The following is a 14880-nucleotide window of genomic DNA, read 5'->3' as shown; positions in this document are numbered from 1 at the left end:
CCTCTGCAAGATATCTCACTATTTTTGACTTTTCTGAGCCTGTCAAGTCCTTCTTTTGACCCATTTTGCCAAAGGAAATGCACACCTAATATAGGGTGTTGATGTCATTAGACCACACCCCTTCTCATTACAGAGATGCACATCACCTAATATGCTTAATTGGTAGTAGGCTTTCGAGCCTATACAGCTTGGAGTAAGACAACATGCATAAAGAGGATGATGTGGTCAAAATACTCATTTGCCTAATAATTCTGCACGCAGTGTAGAGTTCAGGTACAAAGCATAGAGGTACAGAGCCATGATATATGTATGCAATCACCAGCAGCTGTCCATGGTTGAGTAGCAGATTTATCTTCCCTGCCTAGCTCTGGGATTGGATGCCGAGGCAGGAATGTAATTGGCTCAGCTTCTAGCCTCACTGACATGTCAGCAACCCAGGCAACCCAGCTATGCACAGATTTTTTGTTGAGTAAACTCCTAATTATTGGTTATTTGTGCCAAAATCTGCGACTTTTCCCTGCTCACGTCAGGTCTGGCATCTCATTCATAATTTTTTAGGTGTGGAAAATGGTCTAAATGTACACCAGATAGGAAGCTGTCTTACATTTAAAATTGGCGCTGAATGTGCTGAAATTATGTAGAGGTCTGCACCTATTCATAACTTCGGCGGATCCACTACCAGATATAGGGGTTATTAAGATCGGCGCCTAAAGCGCCGGTCTTGATTAGTGTTGGGTGCGAATATTTGAATTGCGAATATCACCACTTCCCGAAGATTTAGAATATAGTGCTATATATTCGTATTCTCTAATATTCTCGATTTTTTTTTTTCATCAGTAACCTCCCTTCTTGCTTGTGGTCCAATAAGAAGGCTGCAATGTCTTTGTCTGAGCTTAGCAACATCCCTAGCAACCAATAGCAAAGTTGGCTACTCTTTTTTTTTTTTGTAAATAAATCTTTATTACAACTTTCCAATTCATACAAAGTTTTCCACAGTGCATCTTTTTCTTACATAGTTACATAATAGTTATATTATAATTTATTCCCCTACCTCCCCGCCCACTGTTTTCGGTTGCCACCCAAAAAAAAAAAAAGAAGATTTTTTTTTTACAATATTACCATCCTCCCTCTGTTGTCCCTCTCCCCCACCAGCCCTCAGATTTTACTTATTTAGCCACCTCAGCCACATCCTAGCAAATCTATGTTTTTTTTTTCTGCCCGATCAGGCAGAACTCCTCACTAGCTAATGACATCCTTGTACGGTTCTCCCATTCTTTAACTGTGGGAGCCTCCTTACCCCCCCCCCCCCCAGTGTCCAACTATGCATTTCCTGGCATGGAACAGTAGTTTGGTTACAATTTCCCTATATTGAGGACCCTCCACCCCATCCAGCATCCCCAAGATACATTCCTCAAAATGCCTGGGCACTATAACCTGATGGTAATCCTCAATTTTTTCGATTATCTGTGACCTGTAATTTTGGATTTTTATGTATGTCTATAATATATGTATATCGTCCACTCCTATCTCGCCGCACTTTTGGCAAGTAAAAACTTTGGTATTATAATACTTCATTAGTTTTTTTGGAGAATAGTAAAGACGATACAATATATTAAATTGAATTATCCTATGCGAGAAGTTCCTTGAAACCTTAGTCTTTGCCTGTATAGCTGAATCCCAAAAGTCCTCCCGAACAGGTTCCAAAGTACCCTGCCATTTATGTATCAAGGTATCAACTGCTCTATTATTGTTCTTTTGGTGCGACAGACGTTGGTATATTCTTGAGATCAATTTCTTGCCAGGTCTTAACTCAGTAATTTTCTCCAGGGACTGTGGCAGAGTAGCTAATTGTATGCCTTTCCCTATCATCTTATACAGTGCATGTTGTAGTTGTAAATAGCAAAACCTCAGCCCTATATACTTCAGTTGGTGCCTCCTTTCCAACTCTCCATAGGGTACCATATCCCCCTCCTCCCATACCTGTCCCAGTTTGTATATTCCGTGTTTCCACCATATCTTTTGATCAAGTGGCTCTAGTTCTGCATGGGGCCCAGATTGGAGCCATAGTTCTTTTACCATCTCCCAACTTTTGGCTATCAGCTGGATGAAGGGTCTATGTTTACCTCCATGGTGGGCCAAAACACCCGTTTCCATCACTTGAAAAATGTTGCATTTCTCCAATCTTTTATTTGTACCTGCTATTAGATTTTTGTAACTTTGCGTATTGCTCCGTATTATCATATTTTTTATAATCCCTGCCCTAAAGTAAAGTTCCAAGTCTGGCACAGACAGTCCACCTTCCCTCTCCTGAATATTCAATATCTGTGCCTTTATCCTTGTTTTTTTTCCTTGCCATATTAAATCGGTCAATTATTTTGAAGTGTTTTTGGGGATTGTTACTGGAGTATTCCACAAAATATAGTTCAGAGCGGGTAATACGCACATCATAACTAGTGAAATCCGCCCTGCCTTCGACATATGCAACCTTTTCCATACCTCTATTTACTTCTTGATTTCCTGGATTTTCGGGATAACATTTAATCTAACATAGTCATTGGGATCTGGGGTGATCTGAATTCCCAAATATTTAATGGGTTCATTCATCGTCCCAATTTCCAACTGGCCCGGTCTAAAGCCGTTCAGAGGATCAATCGGCATACATGCCGATTTAGACCAGTTTATAGTAAGTCCCGCATGTTTACCAAATTGCTCAAATACCTGAAATATCCTTTCCAGTGACCCATGTGAGCCCACAAATAACATAATGTCGTCTGCATATAAAGCAACTTTTTCTTCGTGGGTACGATATCGAAACCCCACAATTCCCGGGTCCTGTCTAATCATATCTGCAAGCAGTTCGATAGCTATAGCAAAAAGCAGGGGGGAGAGGGGACAACCCTGTCTAACCCCCCTGCCAATTGGTATGCCATCTGAGTGTAGTATACAGTAGTTTTACCCATGCAACAAATCCATCCCCGAATCCCATTTTCTTCATTGTGTTGAATAGGAAGGGCCATTCTATCGTATCGAAAGCCTTTGAGGCATCTATAGTTACAATTAACCGTTCTCCGCAATTTATGGGTTCAAACTGGGTATTCACGAAGTATCTCATAATGTTATCCGTGGTGGTTTTACCCAACATGAATCCCGATTGATCCTCATGAACAAGCACCGAAATAACTCTTCTAAGTCTACTTGCCAAAGTCTTAACTAGTATTTTATTGTCTGTGGTAATCAATGAGATAGGACTATATGAATCCATCAGGGCCGGGTCCTTACCTGGTTTTAGGATAAGTGTGATCAGGGCTTCCCGCATAGAGTCCGGCAATTTTCCCACCTGTTTCGCTGACACCCAAACTGTGAGCAGTTTCGGGATTAATATTTCTTTATATTGCACATACACCTCAAATGGGATGCCATCCATGCCCGGAGCCCTGTTCTTTGTTATCCCATTTAACATCTCATACACTTCCACCGGGGTCAGGGGAACTTCAAGGGAGTTACATTAAATCTATTGTTAACCTTGCAATAGTAATTTCATCCAAGAACTGTTGTATTTGCTCTGAGTTTTTATTTATCTTACTTCTATATGTCGGCAAAATATTTTTGGAGTAACTCTATTTTGGCTGTTTGCTCAGTGTTTTTATATCCCGTTTCATCGATTATACAGTGGATATACTTATTATTTTTTGTTTGAGTTGCTACCAGGGCCGCTAGTTTTTTTACCAGGGATATGTGCATAAATATAGTTATCTCTTACATAATTTTATTTTTGTTGTTCTGCCAATAGGAGCAATTCATCCTTTAGTTCCGAGGCCTTCTCAGTCCAGATAGTATAGTTCTGATCTGTAGGATTTGCGATGTATTTTTTTTCCTTTTTTTCTACTTCGCCTTCTAATGTTGCATACAAAGAGGTTTGGCAGCACTACTGTCCCACATAAGGAAAGGCCATTAGGAAAATACCTTGAAGGTAATGGTGCACGCAGATGAGGACCCTGGCTGATGATCCCAACGTCAGAATAGATATACAAAAAATCCGCAGCACTCGTCAGTGTGATAAATCCAAAATGGTTTATTCCATAAACAGCAAGGTGGTGCGACGTTTCGACCTAACCAGGTCTTTCTCAAGTTAGGTTGAAACGTCGCACCACCTTGCTGTTTATGAAATAAACCATTTTGGATTTATCACACTGACGAGTGCTGCGGATTTTTTGTATATCTAGCCTTCTAATGTTGTTATTTTCTCCCTTAATCCTTTCTTATATAACACTGTGTACTTTGTAATAATCCCTCTAATAAAGGCCTTGGCGGTCTCCCATATTATATTAACTGTCGTTGATCCATCATTCATCTCAAAAAACTCTCTTATCTCTCGTAAGATCTTATCATGTGTATCCATCATATTTATCCATCCTATACTTAAGTTCATCCCTCTTTTCTTTTTTTTTGTGTTTTAATATTTATATTAATTAAGTTGTGACCCGAAACTCCCCGTTGCCCATATTTCACCCCTACGAATTTCCAGTGAGCTTTTCTCATTTGTGAAAGCTAAATCTATCCGTGATAAAGTCTTGTGGGTCTTTGAAAAACACGAGTATTTACGTAAATTCGGGTGCATAACCCTCCAAATGTCAATCTGACCCATATGATATTTTCTAATTTGGATCCCATACAGGGATCTTGATTTTTCCCTAATTTGCATCTATCTATTCTTGCATCCATAACATTATTGAAATCTCCAACCACCAACAGTGATTTATCCCTTGCTTTAGTTACTATATCATAGATTTTTAATAGGACGTCAATTTTAAAGGGTGGGGGTATATACACACTTGCTATTATCCACGCCCTACATTCCAATATACAGTCCAGCAGGACGTAGCAGCCCTCCCTATCTATAGTTACTTTCACTATTTTTATATCTATATCCCAGTGCATTAATATGCTTACCCCCTTTGCGTATGCTGAATACACTGAGTGGAAAGCATGTTGCATCCATGGTCTGCCTATCCCCTCCCTGGTTTCCTTCGTCAAGTGTGTTTCCTGCAGACAAACTATTGCGAGGAGAGTTCTATGTATTACATCAAAAACCGCAACTCTCTTGGAACCCCTACTCAACTCCCTAATGTTCCATGAGATAATTCTCTTTTTTTTTTTTTTTAAATCCTATCCATTCCCAAAGTGTGGAGGGCCCCTAATGTTGCAAAAAGGGTCAGGAATACTGAGACAAGAGGGGGGGAGGATGGCACCACGGGGATAGAAGGGGGGGAGACAACAAAAACAGAGAGAGGAGGAGGAAAAAAGAAAAAAAAAAAAGGAAAAAACCCCAAAACAAAAAAGGAAGGCAACCGGCATCCCTCCCCCTTCCCTCACAAATGATCCAGGAAACCTTAGTCCTGGTTCTCTAAACTAGCATTCCCCCTTATGGCATCACGTACAACCCAGCCCGCCGCTCAACCTTTTATCTTTTCCTTAACCCATTCTCCCGCCGCCTCTGCCGTCTCAAAAGACCACGATTTACTTTCCCATTCAATTCTCAGCTTAGCCGGGAACATCATTGAGTATTTAACGTTCTTTGACCGCAGTATTTTTTTCACATCCATAAACCGGCTTCTTTCAATTACTGTTTCTTTTGAATAATCGGGAAATATCATAACTGTTGTATCCGCATAATCCAGCCTCTCTTTCCTTCTTGCGCTGCGCAATATCTCCTGCCTGTCCCTGACCGAGAGCAGTTTTAAAATCATTACCCTCGGCCTAGTACCTGGAGGAGGTATCTTTGCCGGCACTCTATAAGCACTCTCCACAAAAATTTTATATTCAGAGACATCCTGACCCAATTGTTCCCTCAGCCAAACTTGTATAAAACTGCGAGGGTCTTGCCCCTCTACTCCCTCTGGGAATCCTAAGCATCTCACAGTTGACCTCCTGGCCCTATTCTCCAGCTGTATTAGTTTGTATTTTATTTCCTTATTTTCTACCATTAACATATTTTTCTCTTTAACCACTGTCTGGACTATGTCCTCCATTTCTGATGTTCTTTTTTCTACTTCTGTCAATTTGTCTTTATAGTTTTGTATGTCCGCCCTAAGGAGTCCAACCGATTCCCTAATATTTCCAGTCTGGAGAGAGAGGTCCCGTATCGCCGTATTGCATTTTTTTATTTCCTGAAATATGTCTTGCAGGCTAGGGGCCTGTTCCAAAGTTGCTCTTTTTCTTTCAGCCTCATCAGACTGACCACCATCTCTCTCCCCAGACCGGGAACCGTCCCCTACCAACAACAACGCAGAGTCTCCCTCCAAAAGCGGTTCCCCCTCCTGGTCCAGTAGCCCCTCCTCTTTTTTTTCCTTTGCAGGGCTATGGCCGCGCATGCTAGTCAGGAGCAGCTGTTTGCTTTTCTCGTTTCTTTTAGGCACTGGGGAAACCGTAGTACTCAACTCCGGTAGGCCCTTTGCCTTTTTCCCTGTACCCTGTCTCGCCATTATCCCACTGCGCCCCTAACCACCTTTGCCTCCTCCCCAGAGTAACCCAAATACTCTATCGGTATAAAACCACGGGGGGGGGGGGGGGGGAAAATTCACATAAGACAGTGTATCTATCACATGTACATAAAGCGACAATTTTTCATATATTCACTATCAGTTATGAAGTAACAGTCCATCTTTACTGTTAGTAGTATAATAGCGGTTAGTTGATTAGAGGGTATGCAGATGGTATCTTTGACGGTTAGGATAGAGATAACACTGTCACCTATGCTAGGATCAACAATTTTTCTTATAACCACGGAGAGTTATACGTTAACTGTCTAACTGGCTATCAATGGTTGTTAGGAAAAACAATACAGTTCGGTGACCGGGCGTTCCATCGTTAGTACCAGGAGTAGTTACAAGTTGTTAGTTGATGGATATTAGAGACAGACTCTTGGCTGTTGTTTGAGTTAGTTACTGTTTACTGTCAGTCACTAGTCACCACATTTCCTTATGTGACTGGATTGCCCTATAGGTGCTTACATGCTGTACTGATTCGGATTCCATGCCGTCCCCACCATGGGCAGTTGGATCTTGGGTCATTCTAGCGATATCTCCCTTATAGCAACCGGCTAGTGAAATTAGAATTCAGGCCACTCTGCATTTTTAATGCCTACAGATAAGGGCTTTTCTACTGGACGTGCTATAGTAGTGCAAACATTCCCTATTACCAATCCATCATTATGTTGTTCCCGGCCGGCCTCTGGACTCGCTGCCCGCCCTCTGTTGATCTTTATGGCCCAATTCTCGGCCTCCGTCGTGGTCTAACTCCCAACTGCCAGCTTGAGTTTTTTTTTTTTGGGGGGGGGAGGCCACACTGATTTCACCAGTAGTGATATTATTTAGAACCTGTTGTTCTCACCCCCTATCTCCCTCCTCCCCGGCTTTTTTTTTTAAGACGGGTTGATTTTACACAGTTCCAATTCGGGTTAGGCGGGATGACCAAATCACGCCACCCTGCCCAAAGTTCCAAGGTGGAGAAGGGAGGAATCCCCCAACCAACCCCCTACTTTCTCAATACCGTCCTATGAGTTTACAGGGATGAACCCCTCAGGTTCTTACCGCCCCCACCAGTGGGGTGTTGGCCCTCCGGCAGCAGAGTCTCAGCATAGGGCAATTGGTGAGCATCCAGCGGAAAGGGAACCGAGCGGCGGGGCAGGTGATCTCCAGCTGACTTCAGACACCATCAGCTGATTTCATGGCCGGCGCCACTTCAGGAGCTGGTGTAGAGCAGGTTCCAGAAGCTGGAGCAGAGCAGGGGCTGAGGGCGGGAGCGCAGCCGATTCCAACCGGCATACCCGGCAGCCTCAAGACGGCAATCGCGGCGGCATCAGAGCTTCAGTCGACGCCGGATTCCATCGGGCGGTGAGCACGGACACCGAAGGGGGGTGCGCACATCATCAACATGCGTCCACACGCATGCTTTCATATGTACCAGCTAAGTATGATTACCTCCGCAAGTCGATGTGGCTACTCCTTACTATATAAGAACCTCCCCAGCAGTCATTTTCTATAGTTTTATGGAGTGTTGAGAGAGACAGCAGTGTCATTGCGGTGCTCTATGATTTACTGTTTACATTAGATAGTTATATATATAATACAGATAGTTAGTGGGAGATAGTCAGTGTAGGTTAGATGGTGATATAGTGTAGCTGATAGGTTCCAGTGTAGAGTGTTAGGTAGTGTTCTGCTGTCCATACATACATGCTACAGACACAGTGCTGTGATGTCACAAGTTCACAATAATACTTAGTGCACCAATCAGTAATATGTAGTCAGACCTGCTAAAATGTGAAGTTGCACGTATTGCACAACAATATGCGCATCATTAATTACCAATTTGCGCAATCGCGAATATATTGGAGCACTCTATCTGCATATAAAGCTATTGTAATGTTCTGCCGTGCCAATCATTTTCTCCAGTCTCAGGAAGCTTCTATCAGTTTGAAAAATGTAGCAACAGTGACCCACGCCTGTATTGCGCACGCAATATGCGCATATTACATTGCCGATTTTCGCAATCAAGAAAATAATTGCGAAATATCACAAATTCGAATATTGCCCCTGCCGCTCATCACAAGTCTTGATAAATGACCCCCTATGTGTTTCGTCATATTTTAATGGACATTAAGAAAGGTAAGCCTTAGCGTTTTTTCCAGATGGTGAATTGTTTCTATGAATATTTTGACTAAGTAATACACAAAAGACATATGTCTAGTATGAGTAACACTAATTAATTATAGAGTTAATAGCCATTAACAGCGGTGTCCTATGGTCCCTGAAAGGGGGGGATACACTGCTTGTGAACAGCCTATATTTGCCACAGTATATAGCCAATTCCAAAAATGGTTCAGGCTCTGGGAGACCTGACATGGCCATGTCTTACTGCTAACTCTTTATTTCCCTTGCAGTAGTTCCATATTTAGAGATGGGATTTTCCTAATGTAAATATCCACCATCCTCAAATAATTGGATAATTAGTTACACGACATAGAAGGTTTTACAAAATGGCTTGAAATGTAAAAGGCTAACAATCAAAATGACATATAAAGAATGTGTAAAGAACTGTAATGCTGTATTTAATAACTATCAGTTCATTTTATTGACTGCAGATTAATGTTTTTTGTACAATTTTTTTGTTCTAGATACCAATACAAGAGCATTGGCTAAAGAGAGGCAGAAGAAAGACAGTCATAATCTAAGTAAGGATGACAACATATATAATGAATATTGTTCCTAACAAAATGTATATTTGTAATATCAAAAGTTACATCAACGCTGTATTGTACTTTATTAGTAATATCTGGTCCTAAAACTTTCACAGAACTTTGAGAATTATTTGTTTATTCCCTGGTCAAGTTTTTTTTTGCTAAAATCCTGTAATAGTTTCTTAAAAATGTCCAATTAAACTGCTGTTTTTAATGACAAATATTAACTGGAGTGCATATAAATAGAGCTCTTGGATAGCTAGGCTGAAATAAACCCTCATGAAATATTCATTGTTTTTCAGTTGAACGGAGGAGACGTTACAATATTAACTACAGGATTAAAGAACTTGGAACGCTGATCCCAAAGTCAAATGATCCGTGAGTCTACAGTAAATTCACTTACTTTTATTTCTAACATTAACCCTTTCTACCCCGGGCCAGTTTTTACCTTCCTGCCCAGGCCATTTTTTGCAAACCCGACGTGTCACTTTATGTGGTAATAACTTTGGAACACTTTTACGTATCCAAGCCATTTTGAGAATGTTTTCTCGTAACACATTGTACTTCATGACAGTGCTAAATTTGAGTCTATATATTTTTCCTTTATTTATAAAAAAAATCCCCCAATTTACCAAAAATTTGGAAAAATTAAATTTTTCTAAATTTGAATTTCTCTACTTTTAAGACATATAGCAATGCCTCATAAAACAGTTATCAGTCATCATTTCCCATATGTACGCTTTATGTTGGAATCATTTTGTAAATGTCATTTTATTTTTTAGGATGTTAGAAGGCTTAGAAGTAATTTTTCAAATTTTCACCAAAATGTCCAAAATCATTTTTTAACCCCTTAAGGACACAGCCTTTTTACACCTTAGGACCAGGCCATTTTTTGCAAATCTGACCAGAGTCCCTTTAAGTGCTGATAACTTTAAAACGCTTTGACTTATCCAGGCCGTTCTGAGATTGTTTTTTCGTCACATATTGTACTTCATGACACTGGTAAAATGAAGTCAAAAAAATTATTTTTTTTGCACCAAAAAATACCTATTTTAACAAAAATTAAAAAAAGTTTCAGTTTCTCTACTTCTGTAATACATAGTAATACCCCCAAAAATTGTGATGACTTTACATTCCCCATATGTCTACTTCATGTTTGAATTGTTTTGGGAATGATATTTTATTTTTTGGGGATGTTACAAGGCTTAGAAGTTTAGAAGCAAATCTTGAAATTTTTCAGAAATTTACAAAAACTAAATTTTTAGGGACCAGTTCAGGTCTCAAGTCACTTTGCGAGGCTTACATAATAGAAACCACCCAAAAATGACCCCATCTAAGAAACTACACCCCTTAAGGTATTCAAAACTGATTTTACATACATCGTTAACCCTTTAGGTGTTGCACAAGAGTTATTGGCAAATGGCGATGAAATTTGAGAATTTCATTTTTTTGCCTAATTTTCCATTTTAACCCATTTTTTCCACTAACAAAGCAAGGGTTAACAGCCAAACAAGACTGTATCTTTATTGCCCTGACTCTGCTGTTTACAGAAACACCCCATATGTGGCCGTAAACTACTGTACTGGCACACAGCGGGGCGTAGAGTGAAAGGTGCACCGTTTGGTTTTTGGAGGGCTGATTTTGCTGGACTGTTTTTTTGGCACCATGTCCCATTTGAAGCCCCCCTGATGCACCCCTAGAGTAGAAACTCCATAAAAGTGACCCCATCTAAGAAACTACACCCCTCAAGGTATTCAAAACTTATTTTACAAACTTTGTTAACCCTTTAGGTGTTGCACAAGATTTAATGGAAAATAGAGATACAATTTCAAAATTTCACTTTTTTGGCAGATTTTCCATTTTAATATTTTTTTTCCAGTTACAAAGCAAGGGTTAACAGCCAAACAAATCTTATTATTTATGGCCCTGATTCTGTAGTTTACAGAAACACCCCATATGTGGTCGTAAACAGCTGTACGGGCACACGGCAGGGCGCAGAAGGAAAGGAACGCCAAACGGTTTTTGGAAGGCAGATTTTGCTGGACAGTTTTTTTTTACACCATGTCCCATTTGAAGCCCCACTGATGCACCCCTAGAGTAGAAACTCCAAAAAAGTGACCCCATTTTAGAAACTACGGGATAGGGTGGCAGTTTTGTTGGTACTAGTTTAGGGTACATATGATTTTTGGTTGCTCTATATTACACTTTTTGTGCGGCAAGGTAACAAGAAATAGATTTTTTGGCACGTTTTTATTTTTTGTTATTTACAACATTCATCTGACAGGTTAGATCATGTGGTAATTTTATAGAGCAGGTTGTCACGGACGCGGCGATACCTAATATGTATACAATTTTTTTTATTTATGTAAGTTTTACACAATGATTTCATTTTTAAAACAAAAAAAATGTTTGTGTCTCCATAGTCTGAGAGCCATAGTTTTTTCAGTTTTTTGGCGATTATCTTAAGTAGGGTCTCATTTTTTGCGGGATGAAATGACAGTTTGATTGGCATCTATTTTGGGGTGCATATGACTTTTTGATTGCTTGCTATTACACTTTTTGTGACGTAAGATGACAAAAAATTGCTTTTTTTACACCGTTTTTATTTTTTATTTTTTACGGTGGTCATCTGAGGGGTTAGATCATGTGATATTTTTATAGAGCCGGTCGATACAGACGCGGCGATACCTAATATGTATACTTTTTTTTATTTATGTAAGTTTTACACAATGATTTCATTTTTGAAACAAAAAAAATCATGTTTTAGTGTTTCCATAGTCTAAGAGCCATAGTTTTTTCAGTTTTTGGGCGATTATCTTGGGTAGGGTATGATTTTTGCGGGATGAGATGACGGTGTGATTGGTACTATTTTGGCGTACATGCGACTTTTTTGATCACTTTTATTACCTTTTTTGGGAAGTAAGGTGGGCAAAATTTTAATTTCATCATAGTTTTTTTTTTTTTTTTTTTATGGCGTTCACCGTTCGGGTAAAGTAACATAACCGTTTTATAGATCAGATCGTTACGGACGCGGAGATACCAAACATGTGTAGGGAATTTTATTTTTTTCATTTTTAATCAGTGATAAATGTGTTTTTTGATTTTTACTTTTTTTTACTTTTTTTTTGACCCAGACCCACTTGGTTCTTGAAGATCCAGTGGGTCTGATGTCTGTATAATACAGTACAGAACAATATATATTGTACTGTACTGTATTTTACTTACACTGAACAGATCTATGCTTTTAGCATAGATCTGTTCAGCACCATGGACAGCAGGACGCCTGAGAGGCGTCCTGTTGCCATGGAAACCTTCCCTGTCTGCTCAGAACTGCGCAGACGGGGAAGGGTAAGCACAGGGCTGAGGGGGGCTCTCTGGGGGCTCTCTCCCTCTCCCATCGGGGGGCTGCAAAGGCACAGCAGCCCCCCGGTGGGAGAGGGAGGGTGCTCCCTGCGCTGTTAACCTTTTCCATACAGCGGTCCGTACGGACCGCTGTATGGAAAGGGTTAAACGGCTGACATCGCATCGCAGATGTCAGCCGTTTATACCAGGGTGCCAGCAATGTGCTGGCACCCTGGTATACCCACTAGAAACCAACGATTATACAAGAGGAGGCGGGCGGGGGATCGCGATCCCGCCTGCCGCACCGCCCGCCTCCCGCACCGCCCACACCGCCCGCAACCCTCCCCCTGCACCTCCCGCCACCATAAAATCATTCGGGGGTGCAGGGGGGGTTAATAAAAACATTATTTTAGGCATATAAAGTTTCTGATCCCCGCGGTCAGGGACCGCGGGGACCAGAAACTGCAGAAATCGCAGCAAACCGCAGGTCTGAATTGACCTGCGGTTTGCCGCGATCGCCGACATGGGGGGGTCACGGGACCCCCCCGCGCATTTAGCCTAGGTGCCTGCTCAATGATTTGAGCAGGCACCGGGTTCCGATCACTGCCGGCCGGGCAGCAGTGATCGGAACAACACATGACGTACCGGTACGTCATGTGTCCTTAAGTACCAGGACATCATGACGTACCGGTACGTCATGTGTCCTTAAGAGGTTAAGCACCAATTCAGTTATAAAGTGATTTTGAGGGGCTTACATAATGGAAACCACCCATAAATAACCCCATTTTAGAAACTATACCCCTCAAATTATTCAAAACTTATGTTACAAACTTTGTTAACCCTTTAGGTGTTTCACAAGAATTAAAGGAAAATGTAGGCAAAATTTCATTTTTTTTGCAGGTTTTTCATGTCAATCAATTTTTTCTTGCAACACAGCAAGGGTCAACAGCAAAATAAACCTCAATATGCATTACTTTGATTCTAAAGTTTACAGAAAGGAGCGCCATATGGATTTTGAAGGCAGATTTTGCTAGAATAGTTTTTGGCCACCATTTTATATTTGAAGAGACCCTGACGTACCCCTACAGTGGAAACACTCAAAAAGTGACCCATTTTGGAAACTTCACCCTTCAAAGAATATATTAAGGGGGGTACTGAGCACCCCCTAAGTGTTATATGGAATTTGAAAACACTTGGCTGTAAAAATTAAAAGTTTCATTTCTTCCAATAAAATGTTGATTTAGCCGCAAATTTTTCATTATCACAAGGAGTAACAGGAGAAAAAGCACCCAAAATTTGTTACCCATTTTCTACTGAATATGGCAACACACCATATGTGGTGGTAAACTGCTGGGGGGCACATGGCAGGACTTAGAACGAAAGGAGCTCCATATGGCTTTTGCAGCACAGACTTTGTTGGGGCTCATTTTTTGTGGGATGAGGTGACATTTTTATTGGTACCATTTTAGACTTTTTGATTGCTTGGTATTACACTTTTTGTGTGGCAAGATGAAAAAAGGCTGTTTTGGTGTATTTTAATATAGATTTTTTTTTACAGTATTCACCTGAGGGGGCATATAATGTGATATTTTTTATAGAGCATATTTTTACGGACGTGGCAATATGTCAATTATTTTTATTTTTGTAAAGTTTTACACAGTAAATGCATTTTTTAACAGAATGTTTTTGTATTGCCATTTTCTGACTGCTCTATTTTTTTTATTTTTCTAGCAGTCGTCTTAGGTAGGATCTCATTTTTTGTGAGATGAGATGGCAGTTTGATTGGTACCATTTTGGAGTACATAAGACTTTTTGATTGCTTGGAATTACACTTTTTGTTAGGCAAAGTGACCAAAAATGGCTTTGGCATATATATATATATATATATATATATTTTTTTTTATATCATTCACCTGAGGGGGCATCTCATGTGATATTTTTATAGAGAAGGTTGTTACGGACATGATGATACCTAATATGTCTATCATTTTTATTTTTGTTAAGTTTTACACAGTAAATGTATTTTTGAACAGAATTATATCTTGTTTTTGTGTTGCCATTTTCTGAGAGCCATATTATTATTTTTTTTGGGCAATTGTCTTAGGTAGGGTCTTATTTTTTGTGGGATGAGATGACGGTCTGATTAGTACCATTTTGGGCCAAATATGCCTTTTTGATCGCATGTTATTACACTTTTTGTGAGGGAAGGTGACCAAAAATGGCTGTTTTGGCACTGTATTTAAATTTCTTTTTTTACTGCATTTACCTGACAGGGTGGATGATGTGAAATTTTTTCATAGAGC

The 14880-nt window shown here is 40.3% G+C and overlaps 1 protein-coding gene across 1 annotated transcript in view; it reads left to right on the top strand.

Moving 5' to 3' along the window:
- The window catches only part of TFEC (transcription factor EC), a 126090-nt gene that overhangs the window by 96002 nt on the left and 15208 nt on the right, over positions 1-14880 (top strand). Inside the window, exons 5-6 of the mRNA XM_040411318.1 lie at positions 9173-9229; positions 9538-9613. Of these exons, the coding sequence (XP_040267252.1) occupies positions 9173-9229; positions 9538-9613 (133 nt within the window). The remainder of the gene's footprint in view (positions 1-9172; positions 9230-9537; positions 9614-14880) is intronic.

Source organism: Bufo bufo, chromosome 1, assembly GCF_905171765.1.
Source record: "Bufo bufo chromosome 1, aBufBuf1.1, whole genome shotgun sequence".
Taxonomy (NCBI): domain Eukaryota; kingdom Metazoa; phylum Chordata; class Amphibia; order Anura; family Bufonidae; genus Bufo; species Bufo bufo.
Note: the sequence above shows the minus strand (reverse complement) of the source record. Positions and strands in the feature narration are given on the sequence as shown.